At 53.9% G+C, this 24,635-nt stretch overlaps 1 protein-coding gene across 1 annotated transcript in view; it reads left to right on the top strand.

The window, feature by feature from the left end:
- LOC148091711 (protein Daple-like) overlaps positions 1–24,635 on the top strand; it is a 58,256-nt gene that overhangs the window by 8,175 nt on the left and 25,446 nt on the right. Inside the window, 10 exon segments of the mRNA XM_087823775.1 lie at positions 2,917–2,975; positions 3,781–3,864; positions 5,100–5,240; positions 5,681–5,865; positions 6,590–6,671; positions 6,985–7,143; positions 14,952–15,098; positions 15,740–15,884; positions 18,984–19,162; positions 23,643–23,780. Of these exon segments, the coding sequence (XP_087679901.1) occupies positions 2,917–2,975; positions 3,781–3,864; positions 5,100–5,240; positions 5,681–5,865; positions 6,590–6,671; positions 6,985–7,143; positions 14,952–15,098; positions 15,740–15,884; positions 18,984–19,162; positions 23,643–23,780 (1,319 nt within the window).

Here is a 24,635-nt window from a genome sequence, read left to right as displayed (position 1 = left end):
AACTCAGCAAACAGGAATTCCGTGCTTTTCTAACAGTGCCCTGGATGGGATTTAGCTTCTCTTGATGCCTAATGGGTGTGAGTGAACGAACGAACTGAATGAATGAATGAATGAATGAATGAATGAATGAATGAATGCATGGCTCAGGGTTGTCACTGCATGGACTCAGGTGCTAAGGGAGCAGAACCCTTTGGTCTTTCATTGAGCAGCCTCAGACTGTAATTTTGAGCTTGTGTGTCTGTGGGTTTGTCTGTGTGTCTGTGTTCCTGTGTTTGTGTGTGTGTGTAACTGTGTGTATGCCTGTGTGTGTGCGTCCGTGTACCTGTGTGTGTGTCTGTGTATCTGTGTGTGTGTCTGTATGTACAGGTTTTCTAGTCTCCTTCCTTACACTCTTGCTACTAGCAGTGGGCCTACCGAACACTTGTTTCCACTTTTAATACTGTTTTCATCAGTTGTGGCTGGGAAAATGGGTCGTCAGGGCTGTTTAAGTTATTCTAAAGTATGGTATAATAGGTCCTTTGTGGCCTCTGCTCTGGACAGAATACATAAAGATTTTCTGTGTGAACTCTGCCTTCTTTTTTGGCTGATCCAAGCCCTCCAAACACTTTCTCCCTTATATCAGCTCTGCTGGTTACAGCGCCAAGTTCCTGGCCTGGGAAAGGTGAATCACTGTGGGAGAGGAGCTGGTGATGGCTGGAGGGGACTGTACCTCTAATATCCACCAAGGGTTTAGGGGAGGGGACTGATAGTGCAGGAGGGACCATCACATGGGCATATGGGCTGGGCACTAGCACTGTAGCTGGGAAAGATGTTGGTGAGGCTGACTGGAGGCTTTTAACACTCATGTGTGCATTTCCTTTTCTTTTTATCAAAACTGAAATTGTGACTGATCATCAGCTCAGCACCAATAGAGAAGTGAGTCAGTGTGATGATTATATTTATTAACGACTATGGATTGGAGCCTCCTAGGCCCAATGAAAGCCTCAAGGGAAAAGAATCCATAGGAGTCTTTGAGGCTTTTCCATGCCTAACACTGAGGAGGTTCTACACTTAGCAAGGCGAGGGTTTGACCGGAGGGGATGGATCTGCAGCACCCACCCGTATCCAGCATATTCCTAATATGCTAGAGTGGAACCTGGATGGTCCATAGAGACCCTGTGGTCTGGTTCCTGCTCCTCCCGCCCTCCCCAGGCAAGGAGGGTGCAGTTTAGGTCAGTGAATACCCAGTCCTCAGTTCTGAGACTCAGCCATAGTGTCTCCATCTCAGGAAGGTTGTTCTTAGCGATGTCTCATTTGGGAGGTATTGGGATGAGGCCGCCTGTCACTCCATCCACACCTTACACCCAGGGACCCGAAATGACCCACAGCACTAATCCTCGGGGCACGAGTTTGTGTTTTTCATCCCGGGGTCCGTGGTAATACTTTGGGCCATTTTAACACAGTGTGAGTGGGTGTGGGTAAGTCTTTCAAGAAGACAATGCCATTTCTGGCACTTTCCTTCTCCCCCAAATAGAGCAGGATATGATTAGAAAGTTAGAAAACTATACTTTTTTTTTCTTTTTTTTTTTTTTACCTGCAAGCCCCTCTGCACATCACCCAGGCCAGCTGTCTCCATTTCAGAGATGTGGAAACTGAGGATGGGGGCCAGAGTACAGCTTCCTGGGGTCACACTGCTCCTGCTAACCAAGCCAAGTCTAGAGCCCCAGCATCTGACTCTGTTTATCAAGTGTTTGGTTCTCATAAGCACACGAAGACGCATAATCAGATAGACAGTGTAAAATGATGACAGAGGACATGTTTGGGCTATCTGCTTGGCAGAGCTGAGAAGGGGCGGCAAGACAGTGTTGGTCTGGGTCAGGGCAAATGGGACTTATCATAAGCTTGTTGCTTGTGAGACAGTAAAATGGTAAAGCGTTTCTGTGGGGCAATTTGGCAGTAGGAGAAGCTTAAAGGGTGAGTTTCTCCTAAAGAAGTAAATAAGAATCTGCATTAAAAACTTGCCTTTAAGCTCTGGTCAGTGTGGCTCAGTTGGATGGGTGTCATCTCATGCCCCAAAAGTTGCTGTGTCGATTCCTGGTCAGGGCACATGCCCGGCTTTCCAGCTCTATCTCCAGCAGGGGGCGTACAGGAGGCAGCCGATTGATGTTCTGCTCTCACATCCATGCTCATCTTTACTTTCTCTCCCTCCCTCTCGCTTTAAAATATATTTTTAAAACTAATTTTCTTCCCTCTTCTTAAAAATTAGCTAGCCGCTAAGGTGTTTAGCATCATTTAGATGAAAACATTGAAAAACTGAGCCTCTGGAAGGGGATTGGTTGAGTAAGTCTGTGGCCTTTGTACAAAATAAGTGTGAGGCCATCAAAAGTGATGTCTGTATGTTGTCTGGGGTTTTCTTTGGAACATTCGAGCCAAACATGGAAACGCAGAAGCGGGAGGAGGCCGTGGCAGGGTAGATGTGAGTGTGGGGAGGCCGGAGCAGGATGCCAGGCCTGGGGGGGATGGTCTGTTTGAAGTGGGCACGGTGAAAGGCAGAGTTGTGCGCATCCCGCTTTTAGAGTCGGCTCAGTGTTCCCTGAGGAGAGGCCTCTGCCACTGGGCGCTGCTTCCCACACTCACTAAAAAGAGATGCTGATGCTGAAGTTCATGGGTTATCCTGGGACAATATTGATGACAGATTTGAGTGGAAAAGGACCACAGATAGCTATGTACAGAGTTCTCATCTGGCTTAAATAATATACAAACCAATACATGGAAAACAGACGGAATGTGTACACCCAAGTCGAAATCATGGGTAGAGAAATGATTTTTTTAAGTTTATCTGGTCCCCCGCCCCCTGCTCCCCAGCAGACTGGTGTCTCACCAGTGAGATTTTATGAACAGACAAGCCTAATAAAATATGTTGCTCTTTGGATTTAGGCAGAAGCATGGAGGAAGTCAAGAACTTGTTGGTGTTGGTGCTGGGCTCTGCTGTCCAGGTAGGGCTTGGGCAGGGGTGGAAGGGGCCTGTCTTCAGCCACCTCGTATTTGGGTTTGTGGGGACAAAGCTCCCCCTTAGTGAGGAAGGAATGAAGCTCCCTTCAGCCCAACACGACACATTCCTGGCTTCCTCAGAGAAGGGACCACTCAATAGGTGGCAGTCAATGCTAGTACCAGTGCACCTTTGGCAACAAGCAGGTGGGGGTTCCTCAGCCCAGGGTGCCATTTGCAAATTCTCCCCAGTATAGAGACACCTAGAACAAAGGTCAGAATCTACACACAGCCGGAGGGGCCCAAATGTGACCCACCCTGTTTTTGAAAATAAACTTTCACGGGAACAGAGTCCCACTGGTTTCTTCATGTGTTACCTCTGGCTGCTCTCGCACCACAATGGTAGAGCTGACACCAATCGACCCCCAGACTCCAGGATACTTTTACCACCCAGCACTTTGAAATAGAAGGTTGCCGCTCCCAGGCTTAAACCCAGTGTTCTTGATCTTTACCAGTTTAAGAATCTCTTGGAGAGCTCGTTTCACGTGCATATTTTAGTGTTTCACCCTATGTCTTCAACCTGATGTGTTTTTTTTTAATAAACAAGCAACCCAGGTGATTCGGATGTAGGCGTTCAGAGCAACTTCTAGAGAAATCCCAGTCTCAGGGGCGGTAGGAGGACACATTCTTGGAGGAATATAAAGGAGGAAACCAGGGGCTGGGCAGGCAGTTGGTTTGGAAACTGTGTGCTGGGCTGGGTCCAGGTTGCCTCACTGGCAAAATGCTCCCATTGACACGGGTTACCCTCCACAGTGTGAGAGGAGAGAGGAGTATATAAACCGGATCCAGGAGCTGGACAGTGAGACCCAGGCCGGGATCATGGCCCATATTCAGGAGGTAGGTGTGTCGCTGGCTTCATGGGGCTCAGCTGTGGACCCCACTCCCATGAAGACAGGAGGTAGGCTCTCTCCACCAGGGAAAAGTTTAAAGACTATGTCACCCATTCGTGATTTTACTAGGGGAAAGACACCACAGAAATGTCCATCCTGTTGGGAAGGTTAGTCATCAGCACGCTAAAATAAAATGGGGGCAAAGATTAAAATATTCTTTAAAACCTCCTCAATCAAGTCTTCTGCCTCCTCTTCTTGCCTAATATGGAATCAGACTACTTTTAAGTACTGTCAAGTCGTTTGGGGTTCGAATTTGATGTACAGTCCCTCAAAATATATTCTGGCAAATGTCACCGTGCTTCAGATGGTTGATCTTCATGGAGAAAGATGCTCTGTGTCAGTGACATGGCAGAGAAACAGGCTGCCACCACCTGGGAGGTTAGGAACCACCAGGTCCCAGAAGGGCTGTCACCATAGACTCTTCTCCTGGGCTGGGGTGAGAAGGGCTCTGCACTGAGGACGGCCCCTCTGCATTGACCTTGGCAGAGGTGGTAACATCAGAGAAGTGGTTTCCCTGGAAACTGGGCCTGTGGGGCAAGCCCGTACCTGAAAATGGGTTTCCCTGACACTCCCACACCCTCCCTTCCAGAAGCAGCCTTGTATGTTTTAAGTATCTTGGGAGATGAGGTTCAGCCTTCAGTCTGATTGGACAGGTGAGATTAAGGCATGAAAAAGACAGGAGCAGGAGCACATAGGAGCAGGTGTGTGACTGGCAGGGGCAGCTGAACACAGCTCCCTATGCCGGTGCCGGGGACAGGCTGGGCTGATGGATCCACAGCCGCCAGGCACCATGGGTGCTGGGTTCTGGGTTCTGAGTCAGCACTGGAGCAGGAGATGCATGCAGCTTGCTGTAGTCTAGGGGAAAGTCAGCATTGTGGTAAATACACTTAGCCATTCATGTGGGCAAGTGGCCACCTGTCAGCCTAAGAACCATTCTGCCTTTTGATTTCCCTGGTGTGTCCACATGTTTTGAAAATGTATGTACCTGGGGACTAGGTCTGCCACTCATTGTCTTTTCTGCTCAGCCAGCAGGATATTTGTAATAAAAGGGGGTTGCAATGCTGCCCAAAGAGTCCTGAGGGATGATGAAATTCAGGGCTGCCCTTGGGAGGTAGGTGCTCTTGGGCCCTCGCAGCTGCTCCCTGCCCAGCCGCTGCAGCACCGTCCCATGTGTGCCCTCAGGGGACCCAACACCAGAAGAACGTGCTGGACCTGAACATGTTGGAGGTTCCAGACGTGTCCCGGGAGGAGCTGGAGGCCTCCTCGAAGAACATGCTGTCTCACGTGAAGAGGCTCGTAGATGAGCGAGACGAATACAGGGAGGTGTGTTTGCAAGGGGCTCAGCAGCCTGGTGGGACAGGTGGGGAGGGGCCTGGGCCTGGGGTCCTAGTTATGGGCCACTCTCCTCACCCTCACTCTCCCTCTCAATCCCGCACACCACCCCGACCCCTGACCGAGGTTCCACAGGGACAGGACGTGGGCACTCTCCCTGAAATGCACAATTACCTCCGAATCACCTGCATCAGGGTAGAAGTTGAACTTGGAGTCGTGCTCCATTCACGCCTCTTTCTGTCTACTAAATATGTCATCGCTTTTTAAAAAATTACATCATTGTTCTCATGTCTCCCTCTTGGCTTTGCAGTGTCGGTGTCGGCTGCCATTTTCTCTTTTACACTTTTTGGTAATTTTTCACCAAATTCTAGAGCAGGCACTGTGCTGGGCACAGGAGCACGCACTGAGACCCCCTCTCTGCCCTGCTGCAGATAATCGTGGACCTGACTCAGGAGCGGGACCACCTCCGGGCACAGCAGCTGCCCTGCCCCCTCCAGGCCTCCAGTGCTGAGTCCGCACCCGGCCCAACCAGTGTCCTGTCCAGCGAGCACGGGCATCACCTGGCCCTGGAACTGGCTGACACCAAGGCCAGGGTTTGCCACGTCAGCCAGAAACTGTGAGTCCTCCAATGCCCTGGCCTGTCTGCTCTTCTGTGTGTGTCACCAGCACGTTTCTAGCACATGTGGGTCACTGCCATGCAGTGCAGTGGACAGGAGAGCTCTGTATTGAGCCCAGAGTCGCTGGGTCCTGCTCCCAGCTCAGTCCGTTTGACCAGGGAAAATTTCGCTCCCACCTGGTGCAGCACAGGAGGGGTTCTTCGGGGGCTTTGGGCTCCTGCCAGTCCAGACATTACAGGCTTAGAGAGGCAGCCTGCTGTTTGCCCTCAGGCCCTGTGTGGGGCTCCAGTGGCCACACACTGGTATGTGTGTCCTTGGCTGGAGGGGGAAGTGTCTCGCCCCTTCTGGTGAGTCTGTTCCCCTTTCCTGCAGCTAGTGATGTCACCTGGCCCATCGTCTTGGGGGCTGCCAGCCATTACCTCCCTGTCAGTAGGCCTCACTGCCTGCCTGGTGGTGGAGGGGCACAGTGGCTCCTGGGGGCTCCTGACCTGTCCTGCACCCTCAGAGGAAAACTCAGTGTCTGATGTGTGTAGCCCGAGAGCAGGCATTGAAAACCTAAAAGTGACATTTGAGTCGGGAGCTTTTTTGAGCCCCACATGCAAACTCTCTCCTCACCCCCACTAGCAAGGTCCCCTTTCCTTCCCCCTCTGGTCTCTCAAGATGGTGGGCTTTCTGGGTGCTTCTGAGGAAGCCCTCACCAAGCGTCCTCTGAATTGCCCTCAGGGAGCAGAAAACAGAGCAGCTGGTGGCCACCAGGCATGAGGTGGGTCAGCTGGTGCTGGAGCTGCAGCACGTCAGGCAGGAGGTGAGTGGGAGCCTGTCGTGTGTAGAGAGGGTGGGGGCTAGGACACCCCAGTGACCGTGGCCCAAGGTCCAGGAGTGTAACCTCGGGACCTGTTTCCTTCCTGCTCAATGCAACCCTGCCTGAGAGCCAGGTGTCCTGAGAGCTGCTGTGGGGGTGATGTGTTTTAGTGACAGCATGGGGTCCCCCATGCAGCGGCCTGCAGCTGGAGCTCCTTGGCCACCAGGAACTGGCTTCTCTTGGGATTGCAGGGACTTGGCCCTTTCCCTCCCCAACGTTACCTGAGTGAGGACCCTTACCTTTGCCCACCTCCCAGAACTTCCAGCTTGCCGCCAGCGCCCAGTCTGCTGGTGCCCACCTGGGTGAGCTGCATTCCCTGAGGAAGAGGAGGCGCCTCGTGGGGAGGCGAGGGAGACAGCTTGCGCACCTCAAGGGGAAGCTGAAAGATAAAGACTTGCACAAGGCCTGCATGGAGGTGAGCCCCAGCCACCTGGGATCCCTGTCATGGACCAGGGAAGGGGAGCCAGCGCCTCTCCAGCTGACCCTTCCCTGCACTCAGCCTGTCTGTGGGACCCCTGAGGGCCTCCCCCTATTAGTGGGAGGAACGGGGTCGGGAGCATGGTCAAAGGGCCCTGGTTCTTTTAGAATTTTCCTTCTCCTGCTTCATGGCCCAGGGACGACCTGTCTATTCACAAATTATTTTTCTAAGACTTCTTGCAATTTCTGTGACTAAACCTTGGCAGGACTGTTTCCTCATCTATAAAAGACAGATAATTGTACTACTTCATGAGGCTCTTACAGTGAAATACCTGGTGTTCGGCAAGCCCCATGTTAAGCTCTCAGTGGTTAGCCTACTCTGACAGCAAGGTCTGGGTCCCTTCAGAGGAGGGTTTCATGGCTGAGGGGGGACAGAGACCGAGACCCAGGCTAGGTTACTTGACACTTTGACCACTCACCCCAACTGCATCATGTCAGCAGCTGGTTCCAGACCCTGGTTTCCAAAGATTTGGGAGTTTTGCTCCCTTTTCAGATCCCAGGGTGTAGAGGCAGTGTGAGTGAGCTGGGTGAAGTCAGGGTGCCAGCTCACTGAGTGGGCCTGTTGGATCGGAAGAAATCATCACCATTGCCAGCCAGGAAGCTTTGGAGGGGCCTGAACACAGATCCGGGGAGCACAGGCTGTCCTCCCTGCCCAGCGGCTGCAGGCTGAGACCTCAACATACTCTCCTGCTGTGCATAGGCCTTGGGGTCCCTGGGCCAGGTGACAGTGGGTTGGGGATGGCTGTGGTCCGGGCTTGTTTCTCCCACCTACTCAGAGTGTGTCTGGTCTCCCAGGAATGTTAGTGACACACTTGCCCTTCCCCTGTGAAGAAGGCACCCTGGGTGCTGTGCCAAATCCGCCTTGCCCGAGCAGAGTGGGAGTGGGAGGCCAGCTCTCGGCTTTGTCCTGGAAATGGTCCCCTGGCCCTGCTGGTGGCAAGAGCACAGATCTCAGCACAGACAAGCTCTGGGACATGGCCCACATCATGTCCTGGAAATGCCACAGGTGGGAGAGTCGTAGTGAGCCATGCACAAGCTCCCCACAGCCCTGCAGATGTCAGCAGCCCTCCCTGCATCCCTGCTTGGCCAGATGTCCTGTGTGAACCTCGAGGCCCTGAGGGCAGGGACAGGGTCTCCAACTGCGTGGCTGGGGCCTGGCGCACACAAGGCGCCTGGTGGTCACCACACAAGTCAAGTAAAAACCCCTCTCTCGGCAATGAAAAGCCTGGCAGTCTAGAGAGCAGGAAAGGGAAAAGCTATGAGGCTTTGTCTCCTTGGGAATGGTGACAGTGTCCCTGTGACGGGCAGCAGAGCAGAGAGCGAGCATGATTGTCAGTCACGCTGGCTCATGTCTGTGGACACCCACCACGCAGGGGCCCTCCTCCAGGTCCCAGGGGAGCCACAGATGGCCCGGGGACCTGCTCAAGAGCCTGCCCAGGGTCGCCACTGAGAAACACATGAAAGGGAGAGGGTGTCGATACCACGTGGGAGGAAAAGGACTCGGGGTTCAGGGCCAAGTCAAGGTTAATTTTGGTGAGAAAAATGAGCTCAGATTTCCTTGTTTTGTTTGTAACCTTCAGGCAGCTTCTGTGTGGCTCTTAGTCTGGTTTACATAAGTTTAAAACAACTAGAGCAGCGAGCGACCCAGCCTGGGGAACCCTAGGCGCAGTGGGAAGTGGGGTGCACAGCACGGTCCCTTGACTTCCCTCTGCAAACAGCTGTCCCACCTCTGCTGCCAGGGCACAAGCTGGAGGACACAGAGAGAGATTGCCTGGGAGGGTCCTCTCGTCCCATGTTTTGTCATTGGCTGAAATTCCTGAGAGCAAAGAGCAGACATGCAGGTGCCAGGTGCATCCTGAGCAGGGTGAGGGCCAGGGGGCCCTGTCTCAGCCCCCCTGGAACAGTTACAGTTTCCTGGGGAGTGCTTGCTTCCAGAGGCGGTGACTTAGCCGGGCACAGTCCCAGCTGTCACCCCACTTGCTGGGTGTTGGGCAAGCCTTGTCCCCATCTATGAAAGGAGTGGTGGTCTAGGTGTCTCTGAGCACCTCGCACCTGGTATCGTGTGGCTTAGGTGGGAGCTTAGGTATTATTTCTAGTGAGTTTATCCTGGCAAATCCCTGTCCACAGAGGCGGGCCCCTGGATTCGATCCGTGCAGGGAGGGGCTGGGCGGGTTGTTGGCAAGGCAACTAGGAGCTGGGTTAATGATGGGGCCTGGGGTACAGTGGTCACACACTCGTTTTTGTTGTTGTCAATCCACCCCTGAGCAGTGAGAATATTTTTTCCATTGATTTTTAGAGAGAGTGGAAGGGGGTGGGGTGGGAAGGAGAGAGAAACAGCAATGTGAGAGAGAGACGTCAGTTGGCTGCCTCCCACATGTGCCCCAACTGGGGATTGAACCTGCAACCCAGGTATGTGTTTTTGACTGGGAATTGAACCCAAGATCCTCTGGTGCACAGACCGAAGCTGGAACACTGAACCACACCGGCCAGCGCATGTTCACACACTCTTAAGAAATCCCCCCAGTGCCCAGTGCCGGAGCCCACCGGCAGAGTCGAACGGTCCTGAGGAAGGGGTGAGGATGGAGAAAAGACAGACACAAAAACGATGGGATCGGGAGGACTGCTTCTCATGACTGCTGCAGCCCCGAGTTTATTTTCCAAGCTCAGTTTACACCCACGCTGTTGTTTTTGCTGAATAGCAACCCCCCTCCCCCCCCCACATTCCTTCCCCTTGCCCAATAGAGTAATTCCTTTAAGGACATATGAATGTTCTTTCAGAGTAAACATCCTGCCTCCTGCAGGAGCTCAGACCTTGGTAACTACCTTTGTCTCGGCTTCTAATGGAAACTTTTTGGGGAGGATCGAGTCCTTGGCTTGGTATGTGGCTTGACTGTCCCTTAACCCTTCAGGCCAGGGCCAGCTTCCTCATAAGCCTTTCTAGAATTTATGGCCGCAAGCTAAATTAATATCACCTTGGTGCCTCAAGGTCTGGGTCAGGGAGCAGGAGAGCACATCTGCGGCTCACCGATGCAGCACCTCCGTGCCTGGGGCCACAGCGGCTCCCCACAGCCCAGGTTTGGGAGGGAAGATGTTCTGTAGGCTTGGTCTTCCTGCCCATCTAGCCCTAGGAGATGGGGTCCCAGCTCCACTCACCCTCCGGCCAAGGCATAGTCACTCACTGCACCCTGGGCTTCCAACAGCTAAACCCTTCTCTGTCATCTTCAATAGAAGGTGCTCAAGATATATTTATTGATTTCAGTCCCATCCTTAAGATTTCCAAGGCATACCCATCCTTAACTGAAACAAAACAAAACCGTCCCCATTCTGCCCAGTCCCTCCCCAGCTAAATCAGCCCCCCTCTGTCCCTGTTGGGAGGAAGGGATACCACTGCTTCCTGCATTTCCCCGCCCTCTCTGGCTTTCCGCACCTCCCCTCTCAACCACAGCCAGGCTTGAGGATCAGGGCTCATGTCCAGTGAGCGCTTCCAGCCTCCCTTCCCCACCTCTGTGTGGCCTGGACCCCTCCCCCCAAGCTCAGCTGTCGAAATGCACGGTCACCCTCCCCCAAACCTGCCGAGCTGTTGCTAAGCTGCAGTCACCACCCACCCACCCAGGAACTTAATCCGGAGCCTGTGAACCTTGGTTCTTCTTTCTCCCTGTGCCACCCCATGGGTCCAGGTGCTCCCCACCTGCAGAGCCCACCTCCCCATCTCCCAGCATGCCCCTGGCCCGAGGCAGGTGTTGGGAGAGTGAGTGTGGCTGCGGCGCTGGCTTCGGGTCCTCTGCTCAGATTGGCCCAGTGCCTGCCCGGGAGCCTTAGTTTCGCTAGTGCAGAGGCTCCACAAATACCCGGACTGGCCACTCTGCCTCCATCTCCTCTTGTTCACACTGGAGCAGCCTTGCTAAGCTCCTCAGGCATCTCTCCAGTGCTCTTAGGTAAACTCCATACTCTCCCCTTGCCTGGTACTCACCCTCCTCCGGTCCCCAGTGGTACTCTGCTCCAGCTACAGTGAGTTCCCGTCAGGTGTCCTGGTGCCCACTGAGGTCTCCTCCGCCCACCCCACCTCCCCCAGTGCAAGGCCAGCTCGGGCGTGTGGGCCAAACTCTGCAGGCTGCATCCTCCAGCCTCCTGCTTCACGCTTCCTGTTCACCCCTTACCTCTAAGCATGGTCACCATGTGGCGTTGTCATGATGCATCTCCCTGCCTGTCCCTATGCACACCATGAGCTCCTTGAAGAGAGTGTATTCATGGCCTTGAGTTTGAGTCTCAGTGCCAGCATGTGTCTAGCTCAGGGATGGCTGAGCTGCACACTCAGTCCAGGGGTGAAACCCGGTCAGCGCCAGATCTTATGAGTAAAGGCCTATTGGAACCCAGCCATGCCCATTTGTTCACATATTGCCTGGCCGCTTTTGCTACACCTGTAGGGTTGAGTAGTTGTAACAGACTCACAACCTGAAAAGCCAGAAGGATTTACACCCCGGTCCTTCACAGACGCACGGTCTGGCCCACAGCGGGCACTCAGTGAGGCCTTGAAAATGAGCAGTGATAGCAGCTTATGGAGCTGCTTCCACATGCGGGGACCGTGTGAAGCTCTAACTGCATCATCACATTGAAGCCTCCTGGTGGCTCTATGAGGTTCAGCAGCCACTGTACCTCTCCTTTTCAGATGAGAAAGCTGAGGATTAATAATTTACTCAACATCAGTTGGTAAGGATGTGGCCCTGGCAGTGAAGCCCATCTGACTGCCTCCAGGACTGTGGCCTTGCTGAGTAAGGCAAACATGGGTGGGGTCGTGGAGGCAAAGGTGGTGCAGCGAGAGGAGAAATGAGGGTACTCGTCGAGGGTAGGGGCGGCCACAGCCTCGTTCACACACCTTGATCTTGTGTTCCGCTTGGGACTTTGAGTTTCTCTGTCTCTTGATCACTTCTAAGGCATTTAGGTAAAATTAGGTACACTAAGAAGTGAGAGCAGGATGGGACTGCTCTTTGGTTTATGGTTCAGTCCACCATGCTGCTCACAGGTGAAGCTATAAACAGGCCAGTCTTCTATGAAGTTTAATGGATGGCAGCAAACCCGGTGAGCAGGTGGAGCTTAGTGAGGGGCGATCTCCGTCCCCTGAGGACACCTCTGGGTTGGCTTTCGGTTGTCGTGGACACCTTGGACATCCCTGGGTGCTGCGGCCTAGGGCGTGGTGAGGAGAGAGTTGTTTCTTTGATCTCCCCCTGGAAAACGAGGGTCTGTCTGTTGCTTGGTAGATGGTTGCTTGGTGAGTGTTTTATAGGGACAGGAAGTGATTGTAATGGGCAACCCGCCTGTTTGCTGGGCCTCAGGCACCGAGCGCGGGGCATTTCACGTCCATTGTCGCGTCATATCTACACACATCAGCCCCTTTTTCATGTCCATAGTGGGAAGGAGGGATCCACAGTCCAGGGACCTGTACTTGCTTCAGGTCCCACAGCTAACCATGCACATGGCAGACCCAGGAGTCAGAGCCCATCAACCCACGTTCCCAGTCATCACTCCCAGTCACCATCAGAGCTCTGGGCCACTCAGGATCCAACTGTCAGGCCTGACCTGTGACTTCCTAAATGTAGCCCCTCAGCTGTTCGCTGGGCTAGGTCAAGCCTAGCATCTGGTTCAGTTGGGGTCAGGCCCTTGGAGGCAGTGGCCGTGGGCAGTTGCCAGAGGTATGGCTCCTCCCTCCTGCAGGTCTTTAGGACTCAGGCCACTTCTTGGGGTCTAGTCTCTCACTTCTGAGGTGGTGGGGTTTGCGAAGCAAGTTTAGATGTTTCTGTTGCCCAATACATGGTGAAGATTGATGCTGCCAGAAAACTGAGACATATTTGAATAGTAACTATAAATCATTTTGTTCCATGTTGCATTCTGCTTCAGGACACTTGTCCATCCCTGCCTGTCTCCAGATCCTCCAGGGCCCAACTCACTTGCCACCTCTGATTCTCCCCCATGGCGTGATTCAGCTGACAGTGTCATTGAATGCTTCTGGGAGGCCCACGAGAACAGAATAGTCCTGCCCTGTGGGACTAGCTGGCGGGGGGTGGAGGGGTGGCGGACAGGCCCGCTCAGTGTTGCCTCATAGTGGGCACTCTGGGAGCCCAAGCATCTGACACAGTGGGTGGGACAGAGAGGAGTTGCAAGCACTTCTCAGAGGGAGCAACTCTGGCTGGGTTTTGAAGGCTGAGTAGGAGTTAGTTGTAAGGCTAAAGGGGAAAGCTGTGCTATGGGAGGTCAGGGCCTGAGAGTATGGTGGTTGGTGCGAGTACTGGTGGGTAGACTGGCTGGAGCACAAGGTGAGAATGCTGGGAGCAGTGGTCAAAGAGGGAAAGCTGGGCCTTCTCCCTGCTTGGAGCCCCTCTATGTGCTCCAGCTCACGTCGCTGAGTAGTTGGGGCTTCTTACCCATGTGGGCTTCTTAAAGATGGGTTGCAGGCAGCTGAGGGCAGTGGAGAGTACACAGGTCTTCAGCTCCGCAGCCTGAGTTCAAGCCCCGGCATTATCCCTTGCTGGCTTTGTAACTTGGGGCTTATTCCTTAATTTACCCAAGTCAGCCTCTTCATGTGGTGGAAGTGACTGTCCCTGCCTCCCTCTCAGGGCTGTTGTGAAGAGTGAATGAGGCAGGGACAGAGAGCGCCTAGTGCAGGGCCAGAGACAGGCAGAGAGAGGGTACTCTGGTGAATCCAGAGTCCTAATGACCAAACCCTTCCTGCTGCCAGGGTCTGATCAGAACCATGTCCACTGACGGTGAGGTGCATGGTTTCCCCTCTACCAGGAACCCTGGATTCTGGCCCACGCAGGGAAAATGAACAGGTGGTGGGTAAGCAGGAGCTACCAACCACTCCCAGTTTAGAACCTGTGAGTGGGGCAAGCCTCAGAAAACTGCCCACTGAGAGAAAGGGACAGGATCCCGTGTATGCATGTTTGCAGACTGTGAAGGTGTTCAGGGGAGACTCAGTCCCCCTAATTTCCTGAGTGGTGAAGGCAGTTCTCCGGGGTTAGGGAGCAGAGGTGCAGGAATGAGCTGAATGGTTCCCCCATGTGCTGGGCACCTGGGACAGGAGTGAGTCCAGCAGACACTTCCTGTGAGGGGCCTGCAAGGGACAAGTCTTTGTGTTCCACACCCAGCATGTGCCTGACACATAGTAGGCCCGTAGTACTTATTTGTTGTGTCTTACAGACTCCTCATTTCCAGGAAACTGCAGAGAGCTGTTGGTTTCCCAGGGGCGTGTGTAAAATATTCAAATAGGAACCGTGTATTGAACGAAAGCTTGTCTGAATAGCCTTTTTTTCCCAGGACCCAGATCAGTGGAGTGAATGTTGAATAGAGACCTACACTCAGCCCTGAAACCCGGGAACAACTCAGCCCCACCACTTTGTCGTTAAGGAACCAGGTTCAATGAAGTCCTCTTCTTGTCAGCAGGTGCACTTGTCCAACCACAGAGGTTACACATGCCAGGCACTCTCACACCTCGGCTGGCGAAAAGGGGACACTGAGGAAGTGTTTCCTTCCTGGATTTAAATAGCTTCTTGATTCATGGATTTTTTCATAGAGAAGGTCCATTGGCTTGGCCTCGTGGAAAAGGTTCAGGGGCTCAAAAGTGGAGACAGACTTTTCCTGTGGTGGCAGTTGTATCCCTAGGTTGTTGGTTTGGGCCCAGATGCCTGGAAGGATGCTGTCATCACAAAGCAGGGGCTTGAATCTGACAGTTTCGTGTATGTTTTTGCTGACCAGGGGCTGGTACAAGATAACTTCACGTTGATGGACACCAAGTCCATCATGAAGGAGCAGCTGGCTGTGGCTGAGGCCCAGCTTGACGAACTTTACCAGCTGGGGGAGAAGAACTTGAAGCTGACACAGAAGCTGCGGGACCTGGAATTGGTATTACAAGCTGTTGTGACCCATGTAACACAGATTGGGGCAGTGTCAGGTTATGCGGTGCCCTGCTCTGATTTTCAGCTACTGGGTTGGTGCTGCTGCTGACATGCTGACCCGCTGACTGAGAGAGACGCTTGCTAAGCTCAGCGGCTTGAGTGGGCACCACTTTGGGTCCCCCAACCAGATAGGGCTTGACCGCTGTGCTGCTTCTCTGTAAGGATGGATATACATGGGTGTCGCAAAAAGGGTTTCTGCTGGTGTGTGCGATGCGGGCTGAGCTGTGGTTTGTGAGTCCCATGGCCTTTCCGAGTGTGTTAGGCCCAAGGCCTGCTCAGGGGCTTCACAGCTGCCTTCATCACATTACTTGCTTTAAGGCCTGTGCTGTAGCTACTTTGTTCAGACACCACTCAGTTAGAGACCTCAGGTGTCTTCATCACCCAGGTCCCTGGCTCAACATCTCTTAGTGGTTGTAACTCTCACAGCTGGGCCTTGCAGGAGTCATTTCTGTGCAGCTGTGTTTTGGGAAGTGAGCAGGTGCACGGAGGCCCTTCATCTGGGGGAATGAGGGTGGATGCACAGGGGCTGGGGCTTGTCCAGGGGGTGCCCCAGGCTGCATCCTCACGCCACCTCTCTTCCTGCATTAGGACCAAGATGCACACAACAAGCGCACCGAGGAGCTGCTGGAGGAGAGCACAGTCCTCATGACTGCTCAGCGGGGGAGCTCGAGTGAGTCCGCCCACCTGGGCCGGGCGCTGGAGCAGCTGCCCCAGGACGCACCCCTGTCGGAGGGTAGGCCGCAGCCCCAGGTGCCCAGGAGCCAGCCCAGCTGTGGTGCCTCCCTCATTCAGGGAGCTGAGCCCTTGGCTCTGAGTCTTATGTGTCAGCCCATCCTCACGTCAAGGACATAGGATTCTATTCAAGGGTCGTTTAGAACTGTTCCCTCACAGCTCTCCCCAGGAGAACATGAAGGGTCTGGCATGCAATACAAAGTGTTGCCAGATTTCTCAGTTCCCATATGGACAGTGCCAGGAGCTCACAGACTACAGCAAGCTGACTGCAGAGAATGTCTCAGATCTACCCATGGGTGACTGAAAGCTCTGGAGGGCAGGAGACATCCCAGGGGTGACTAATCTTCACTGTAAATGTCCCCTGGGCATTATTTCCTCTGTTCATTTGCATAATTGGGCAAGATGGATTCTGTCTGTTCTCTGTCTCCCTGGGTAGGGGCTGCTAAGTGGCTGCTTCTCAAGGGACCCAGGCCTCTTTCTCTCCCTCTTGTGTCTGTGCCCTGCCCAACACCCCCGACAGGAGGTGTTGAGTTGGCCAGGGGTAGGTGGCTGGGGGGTGCCAGTGCATCAGGAAGCCTCAGTGCCTGGCAAACAATAGCCAGTTCCTGGTTACAAACATAGCAACATGCACCTGAGGGTGCAAGGAATGTTTTTTGAGAACTTTACAGAGCAGGAAGGCTCTTGGCTGGTTTGGGGAGGGGGCTGCTTTTTCAATTCTGATTAACAGTCCTAAGCATAATGGGAAAGCTGGTGAAAACAGCTGGATATTTCTTCTCTTGCAGGGGTCCCATCAGTTCCAAACCTAAAATCAGTTCATCGAACTATCTATTGATCTGTGTGAGATGTTAGTTCTTTCTGTGGTTTATGTGGCTGCAGTCCTGGGGCCGAGGAGTCCCTCAGGAAAACAGGGAGTCCCTCGGGGTCTGGGAGTTCAGGTTCATCCGGGAGGACCCCTGCCCCTTGGAGGAACACAGAGGTGGTGCCAGCTGGCAGGGACCATCTCAGACCCAATGTGTTTCTGTAAGAGACCAGGGTGGCTGGTGGGGCTGGAAAGCCTCACTGACTCAGACTGGTCAAGGTAGTTTGTGAGCCCCTCAGGTCAGTGGCAGTGATTTATTCTCCGTGTTTCCCACTTCTACTGCTTCACTGGAAGCTCATGAACAAAATGGAATGTACTTCTGCGTGGGTGGTATGGTGACTTTTTGAGGCAGAAAGGCCTGGCCTAGAGTCCTGGCTCCTCCACTTGTTAGCTAGGCGACCCCTTTTAAAGCTGTTTTCTTATCTGCAAAATAGGGGCAATGAAGCTGCCTTACAGGGTTGCTGTGAATATCCTCTGAGAGGAGACAGCAAAGCACACGCTGTGCCTGGCCCACGGGCACCAACAAAAGAAGGCTGCTCTTATCGCCTTGCCTTAGTAGAAGATAACCCATTGCCCTGGTTCTTGGGGTGCTCATGAGCATAGCACCCAGTAAAGAACCATTGGTTGTCTTCCCAATAAACTGCTGTCATCATAATAGCCTGAGGCACTGGCTTTTATGGGAGAGGAAATGAGGCTTGCAGTGAATTCCATTGTTGTACCTGAAGAACCTTCACAATGATTTCCATGAGTGCAGAGCTTCGGGTGAGACAATGGAAAAGCTTGGGGTGGGCATTGGTGATGGTTGCAGGACAGTGGGAATGTATCTAATGCCCCAGAACTGCTTGTTTAAAAGTGGTTAAAACGGTGAGCTCTGTGTTGAATGAATATATTTCAGCACAGTTTTAAAAAATGCTATTTTAAAAGTGAATGCTGCAGAGGTACTGTCAAATGACGGCAGTATGTGGATTACAGGTGTTTTAGTCGGTTAACATCATTTGTAGCCTTGTCAGGACGAAGCCCTTCACGTGTCTCCTTGTGTTGATGGTGCGTGTCTGTGTGTGGTCAGCGCTGGGATACAGTCAGGACCATGACGGCTCATTTGCTGCACTGCTGAGCTGCCTGCTGCTGGGGTTTTTAGCATGTTTTGGCTTTTTGGGTCTGCACTGCTCTCCTTGGTGGGAGATGAGAAAACAGGGCAGGATGCAGACACTTTTGTCCTTGTGATGGTCCAGAGTTGCTGGGCACACGCATTTTGTTTCCAGCTTGATGTGCCTGCTGTGAAAGCCGCCCCTGTGTTCTCCCAGCCCCTAGGGTGGTGAAGCAGCAGCAGGTGGAGGTGCTGCACTATTAGCAATACAGTGTGATAGGCTCCCAGGGCTGAGCATGTGGCACTGGAGGGACAGGCAAGGGAATAACCCTGAGCCCTCCTTCGAGGGCTTTCATATACATTCATTTTTTCTTCATGAAAAAGCCCCGGGACTTACCTAAAGTCACGCACCTGGTGTGGCAGGAAGGGGCCCAGAACCCCCATACTCCTTGGATCTGTGCTCCCTTTTCTATTCTGCATTTAAGCTGTTTAAAAGCAAAGTAAAGTTTTCTATCTTTAACTTATGTTTTTATCTTGCTTCGGACTCTTAAAGCAATTTAGATATACTATGTCATTCCTTTTCCAATGTAATTGTGAAATTACAAAATGAAATCTCTGTCCAAAGGACCTTCTATGGGGATGGCAAGTACTGGGCATATGTTCCCCATGGCCTCTACCACCCCTGGCGGACATAATGGTCAATTATTGTGCCCCTCCCCGCCCCAGCTGAGTTACCCAGACTCCCACCACTCAGAGCTGGCACAGAAAATGACATCTGTTTGCCATCTCTGTTAGTCCCTGAAATCCTTGACTTGACAGTCAGGTTAGAACTTGGTAAAAGTGGTTCCAGCAGTTCCATGGCCTTGAACTTTTGCATTGGCTTCTTCACTGTCACCTGCTTTCCTCCTCAGCTCTGGGTCGCCCTCCTGGGAGATATCAGCTGAGCCAGCAGGGGGCCATATTGGTCTGAGGAACCCTCAAGTGCTGATCGCAACAGCACACTGTGAAAAAGAGGGGGTACCCAGATGACCTGTGGGAGACCATCCCAACCCCTCAAGCCTAGGGCTTGGGCTGATGGCTATCTTGAGCCCGGGGGCAGAGAGGGGAAATGGAGGCCCCTGGAATCTGGGTTCTGACACGACTTTGAACTTCAGCCTCCAGGAAGTCTGAATTTGAGCTGAAGGAATGCAGCTCCATCCACATCCTGAAGCTGGAGGAGGGCCAGAGCCTCCAGAGCACCATCCAGGGGCTGCAAGACACGTCCCTGGCACTGCAGAAGAGCAGCCTCAAGTGCAAGGAGCTGGAGAGGGAGAACCAGCAGCTCAGCCAGAAGGTAACCATGGGTGGTGTCTGGAACCCACGGGCAAGCAGGTGGCCAGGTGGAGCCCCCAGGTGCTGGTGAGGCTGCGCAGCTGTGAGAAATGAAGAATCCAGGGCAGCCACAGGGGTAGCAGAGGGACAAGGGCAATTAATCACTGAGAAGAGTCAGGAGGCATCATGATGTGTCCCTGCAGCAAGTGACCAGACAAGATGGACCTCTGTGTGCCTTGTTGCCTTCATCTGTGAAATGGGGTTGACTATGGACCCACCTAATAGGTGGTGTGAGGGTCGTGTGAGTTAGTGTAGATGAAGGGTCCAGCACATGGTAAGCGGTTAATGGAAAGAGAGCAGCGCCCTGTTGGAGAGCCCCGGGTGGGCGTTGGATAGGAGTAGTGATGGGAGACGCGCACCTGAGTGTGGGATCATTGATGGGCCATTTCGGGGCACTGCTGCGGGTGAACAAGGTCCGTGCTCACTCTCCTTCCCATCGGTGGGATGAGGGAGGAGGTGGCTTAACTGCATTTCTTTTCTGGACAGCCCCCGGGTCTCCCCAGCAGTACAGTGCAACACGGACATCTGGGGAACAGGCTTGGTCCTACAGTCAGGAGGACCCCATTGCCACAGCAAGGAGGGCTGGGAGAGGCTAGGATGGCCTCCTGTGCTGGCCACTCTGGGTCAGGGGATCAGTTCCTACAGCCACACCGGGGATGGCAGGGCGGCACTGTGGGCTCTGCACACAGCTTGACCACATTCTGGATGAGGGAAGGGCAAGGGAATTCTTGTTGACCACCTTGTGGGACTGGTGCTTTCAGGTGTCTGGGTGTCTGCCCCAACCTACCCATGAGTCCCGCCAGTGTCATTTGCTGAAGCTGCATCGGCAGCAGGAAGGACACGGGCTACAGGCAGGAGACCTGGGTCCAGCTCTGCTGGCACTTTATCTCTGGGTGAGGCTCAGGGCAGCCCCTCCTGTGGAGTGGTTTGCCCAGGCCTCCCGTGGGACATCCAGGGTTCCATGACTCAGTCTCCTTGTCCCCTTGAGGCATTGTGTGCCTTGCAGCACAGTAGCTGGCAAATAGTTTGTCCTTTCTCTGTGGGACAGTAGGAAGCCTGACTCATGCCATGTCCCTCGGTGCAGCCCGCACAGGGAAAGCCACTGGACAGTGTGGGGTTCTTAGGCTCACGTGGGCCTGGCGCGGGAAATGTCTCTAAATGGCAGACCAACCTCGGCTGAAATAATAAGAATTTTTTGTTAGAAAGATGAGACCTCCGACTCGGCGGGTCCTCCCGGGTCTGCTGCAGAAGGCCTGTGATGTGACCTGTGGCCCAGCGCCCGCAGGCCCGAGAGATGCCGCTGGTGCTTCTCCTCCTTCAGTCCCTCCTCTGCACAAGCAGGGCTGGTGGTGGGTGCCGTCACCCTGGCACGACTCCTTAGCCCCCCATGTCTTGGGTCCCACCCATGCTTCCTCTCTGCATCAGTTCCCTAGTAGGACACCATATGGTCCTGCCACAGCCCTCAGGAGCCATGTCTTGGCTCAGAGTCCCTGGTAGAGAGGCAAGGCCACAGTTCCCAGACCAGAGCTGCCCTGTGCCAGGTGCCAGGAGCCCTGGGAAGGTGGCCGTTGCTCTGTGGAGGGCTCCTCCTTCCATCCTGCGGGCTTCCCTTCCTGCTTGGCTCGCTTGGGACCCGGCTGCATATGTCCTGACCCAGCAGGGCTGGCTGTGCTTTCTCCCCCGAGCCTGGCAGGTGACTAGTCCCCCTTAACATGGAGTGGGTGGTGCCTCTCGGCCATCAGCTAAGTACCGCAGGTGACATGGCCCAACACTGACCTTCCTGGGAGAGGGAAGGCACAGCCTCTGACAAATCTAGACAGCATGGCCACTCTGGGAGTTGTCCAAGAAGGAGGGAAAAGGGTCAGCCAGGACACTGTAGCCTGGAGTCCCTGGCCCTCTGCTGCCAGCTCTGGTCTCCCACCACTCAGCGTGGCACCCAGGTTGTAGGCTCACTTTGGTCTGAATGTCTCTAAACCTTAGTTCCCGAAGTTAGCATCCTTCCCTGTAACTCAGGACACTTCTGTGGACCTTACAGAAGGTGCCACTCCCTCATCTAACCACATTGATGTCCCAAGAGTTCATTTCTTCAACGAGGATCCCTGGTTGTCAGAGGAAGAGAGGCAGCCCCTTGGGGGCCTGTCGTGGGAACAGTAGGGCAGCACAGGGGCTGATAGGCTGGTTCTGGGAACCACAGCCTCACCCCATGAGCCCAAGTCCGGTGCTTTGGGAGGGACGAGAAACCCTGTGGGGCCACTCGCATCTCAGCCAGTGAGCTCTCCAGGGGAATGGAGTCCTTTGGGGACAGACAGCAACAAAGGCTCCAGTGCAGGGCAGAAAGGATCAGACAGAGAGAAAGGGGGGGCTGGCCAGCAGTGTGGGTGTGACGTGGGGCAGCCACATCTCAGACCAGAAGCAACAACAGTCAGATACACAAAGGCTGGAGCAACGTTCTTTCTCTGGGAGGGAAGGGGTGGAGGGTGAGCGAGGTGGGGTTGGGGGCATACTCCACAGGCCCCGGCTGAATGACAGCAGGGCTGGGGTTGGCCCACCACTGTAAATGGAGCTCAGCCACATCCTCACTGTGGGGCTTGGACAAATTACTCGATTTCTCTGACCCCGTACCCTTCCCTGAATGATGGTTGGTGACAATTGTCCAGGGCCTTCCTCCTCAGAGCCACTCTCAGGTATGGGCCCTGCCACTGAGGAGATGCTTGGTTCTCTGCTGAGTCCAGGCCTTGTGCTAGGAAATGGGGCAATGATGAAGAACGACCAGAAGGACATTTTTACTTCTGAGAAAGACTCAGACACGTGGCATGTTGTAGCGCATGTTGCCATTGGCTCTGGCTGGGTGAGGCTCCCCCGTCAGAGAGTCCCCAAGTTGAGGCAGGGGGCTTGGTATGCTGACAGGGAGATGTGAGGACATGAATGGGAGCCCCAGTGTGCCCGGCCCTCCCCACTCACGGGGAAGAAGCGAGCCTGGCTGCTGTTTCCAGAGGAGTCTGGAGACAGAAACCTTTACCTGTGAGAGAAAGGCAGGGTGGCCCTCCCCCAGACAAGAGGGCAGAGCTGACATTAGAACAGCCATCTTTCTGGGAGCTTTGTAAAGCTACCTGTGCCATCCACACTCCAGACAGGCGAAGAGAGTAGGCTCCTGGTCCTGGCTGCCCACTGGGCCACTCGGGGTCTGAGAGACTGACCCCAAGAGGTTTTAATTGGTGTCCTGAGGTCTGGAGTAATAAAGGCTTTGAGAACCATCTTTGACTTTGGAGATCCAGTATTTAGAGCAGTCACCCTAAACCCGCAGCATCAGGGTCACAAGTCAACATGCAGATTCTTGGGCCCCAGCCCCAATCGACTATGTCAGAAGCTCTGGTGACGGGTGAGGGGACAGGGCTCTCACAAGGGATCAGCTGTTGCCTCCTACTTGCGGCCTGTGAGCTGTGTGCTGAGCACTTCACACTGACAGAGGCTCCTGATGATGCCTGTTGCTTGCTGGCCCTGTGTCAGTTATGGAAACCCACTAGTGGTCACATTGGTAGCAGGAAGCAACCCTTTCTCCCACCTCCCAGCTGGTGATGAGTTTGGTGTCAATGGGAAGGACAGCAGCATGGGCCTCACCTGGGAGCGGAACCTCAGGTCCCGCCCTGGCCTCCGGAGTCTGAGTCTGTGTCCATCACGTTGTTGAGGTGTCAGGCACAGTGTGAGAGAAGTGCTGATCTTGGCCGTTCCTGTTCAGGGAGGTTGGGCACTGGTGGGTCCCAGCAGAAGAACTTTTTGCAGGGCTGGGGACTGGGCCATTGTCCAGGCAAGATGGAAGGTGGTGTGGCCTGTGGCAGGCAGTGGGCTGTGGAGGGGGGAGCCACATGTAGAAAGAGGACAGGCCTTGGGGACACATTTACTTGGAGGGTGAGAGGAAGGAGAGACATGGCAGAGGACCACTCCGAGAAGCTGGGTGAATAGGAATATCCCCAACCAGGTGGAGTACCTCCAGGATATCCAGTGGGTGTGGCTGCTGGCCCCAGGACAGGTGACCTGGCTCCAAGGATATTAGTAGACAGGACCTAAGATGGAAGCAGAGAGAGTGAGGAGTGGTGAGCTGGGAGGGAAGCTGACCAATGGAGGCCAAGAACTTTTCCTCTACCATGAGCTGAAGGTGCAATCTGTGGGCTGAGAAGAAGTGGTCAAGGGTATGGGAAGGTCACTGCAGAACAAGGCCTGATGTGGGGAGGTGGCCCAGTGATGCCATCAGGAGCCAGCTTGTTTCTCCCTGCTCTTCGGGCCTTGGCAGTGGCTGTTGGACCTCCCCAATGTCAGGAAGAAGGTCTTTCCTTGAGAAAAGGCCTGTTAAAGCATCTGTGGGGCTGACAGCACTGGGATTTCTTTAAATTACAGTTCACTTCATAAAACTAACTCTTCAGTGGGCTTGGTCTTTGGCTCTGCAGATTGAAGAGCTGCAGATGGAGCTGCAGAGAGAAAAGCAGAGCAGCCAGGATTTGGAGACCCTCAGCGAGGAGCTGATGGAAGATAGAGAACGATTGCACAGCAACATGGAGATCCTAAAGTCTGACAAGGCCAGACAGGTAGGTCCTCCAGAGCAGACAACTCCCCTGGAGGCCCTGCCTGCCAGAGGAAGAGTCCAGGACCATTGTCATGGCCTGGTAATTTATCAGTGACCCACAGGGCTCTGGTTTCCTCACTCAGCTGCAGCTCAGACAGCAATTCTCAGCCACAGCAGGGTGCTGGGGGCAGATGTTGCTTCCCAGGGACACTGGCCATCTTCCTTTTGATAGTCATGACTTGGAGGAGGGAGGAGGTGCTCCTGGCTATGCTGGGTAGAGGCCAGGGATGCTGCTAAGTGTCCTGCAGCTTATGGGTCAGCCCCACAGGACAAAGAATGAACTTTCTCCAAATGCCCAGTGTCACACTGATCACCCTGGCAAACCTCCAGGGCTAATTTGCCTCCCACCACAAGAAGTCCCAGGGTAGGCAGTCCAGTGGTGGGACAGCATCTCAGTGAGGCCACCAGGAGCCAGGCTTGTCTCTCTGTGCTCTGCTGGTCTTGGCAGAGACTATTGTACCTCCCCCAAAAATGGGCAGGAAGAAGGTAGGGGGTGAAGGTACAGAGGGAAGGTCTCCCCAGGACTCTCTATCAACATCTCATTGGCCAGACCCAACACATGACTAGCCCTAGCTGCAAGGGAGGCTCAGGATCAAGCACTTGAGTTTCAGCCTCTCTCATGGTGCTGAAGAGGGTGCTGACAAGGTGCTGTGTATCATCCCAGGGCAGGCGCAATCCCCACCCTGATCTGGCTTACAGTTTAGAAGTCAGAATGACAGGTGACAAGCCAGGTAACTTCAGATGTGTGCTATTAAGGGAATGTGCGAGAGTCCTGGGAGTGCCTTGCGAGGTACAGGACATTTAGAATAGTGGTGCA

Source organism: Miniopterus natalensis, chromosome 13 (assembly GCF_054644295.1).
Source record: "Miniopterus natalensis isolate mMinNat1 chromosome 13, mMinNat1.hap1, whole genome shotgun sequence".
Taxonomy (NCBI): Eukaryota; Metazoa; Chordata; class Mammalia; order Chiroptera; family Miniopteridae; genus Miniopterus; species Miniopterus natalensis.
The sequence above is the reverse complement of the archived record's forward strand: the minus strand, read 5'-3'. Positions and strand labels throughout refer to the sequence as shown.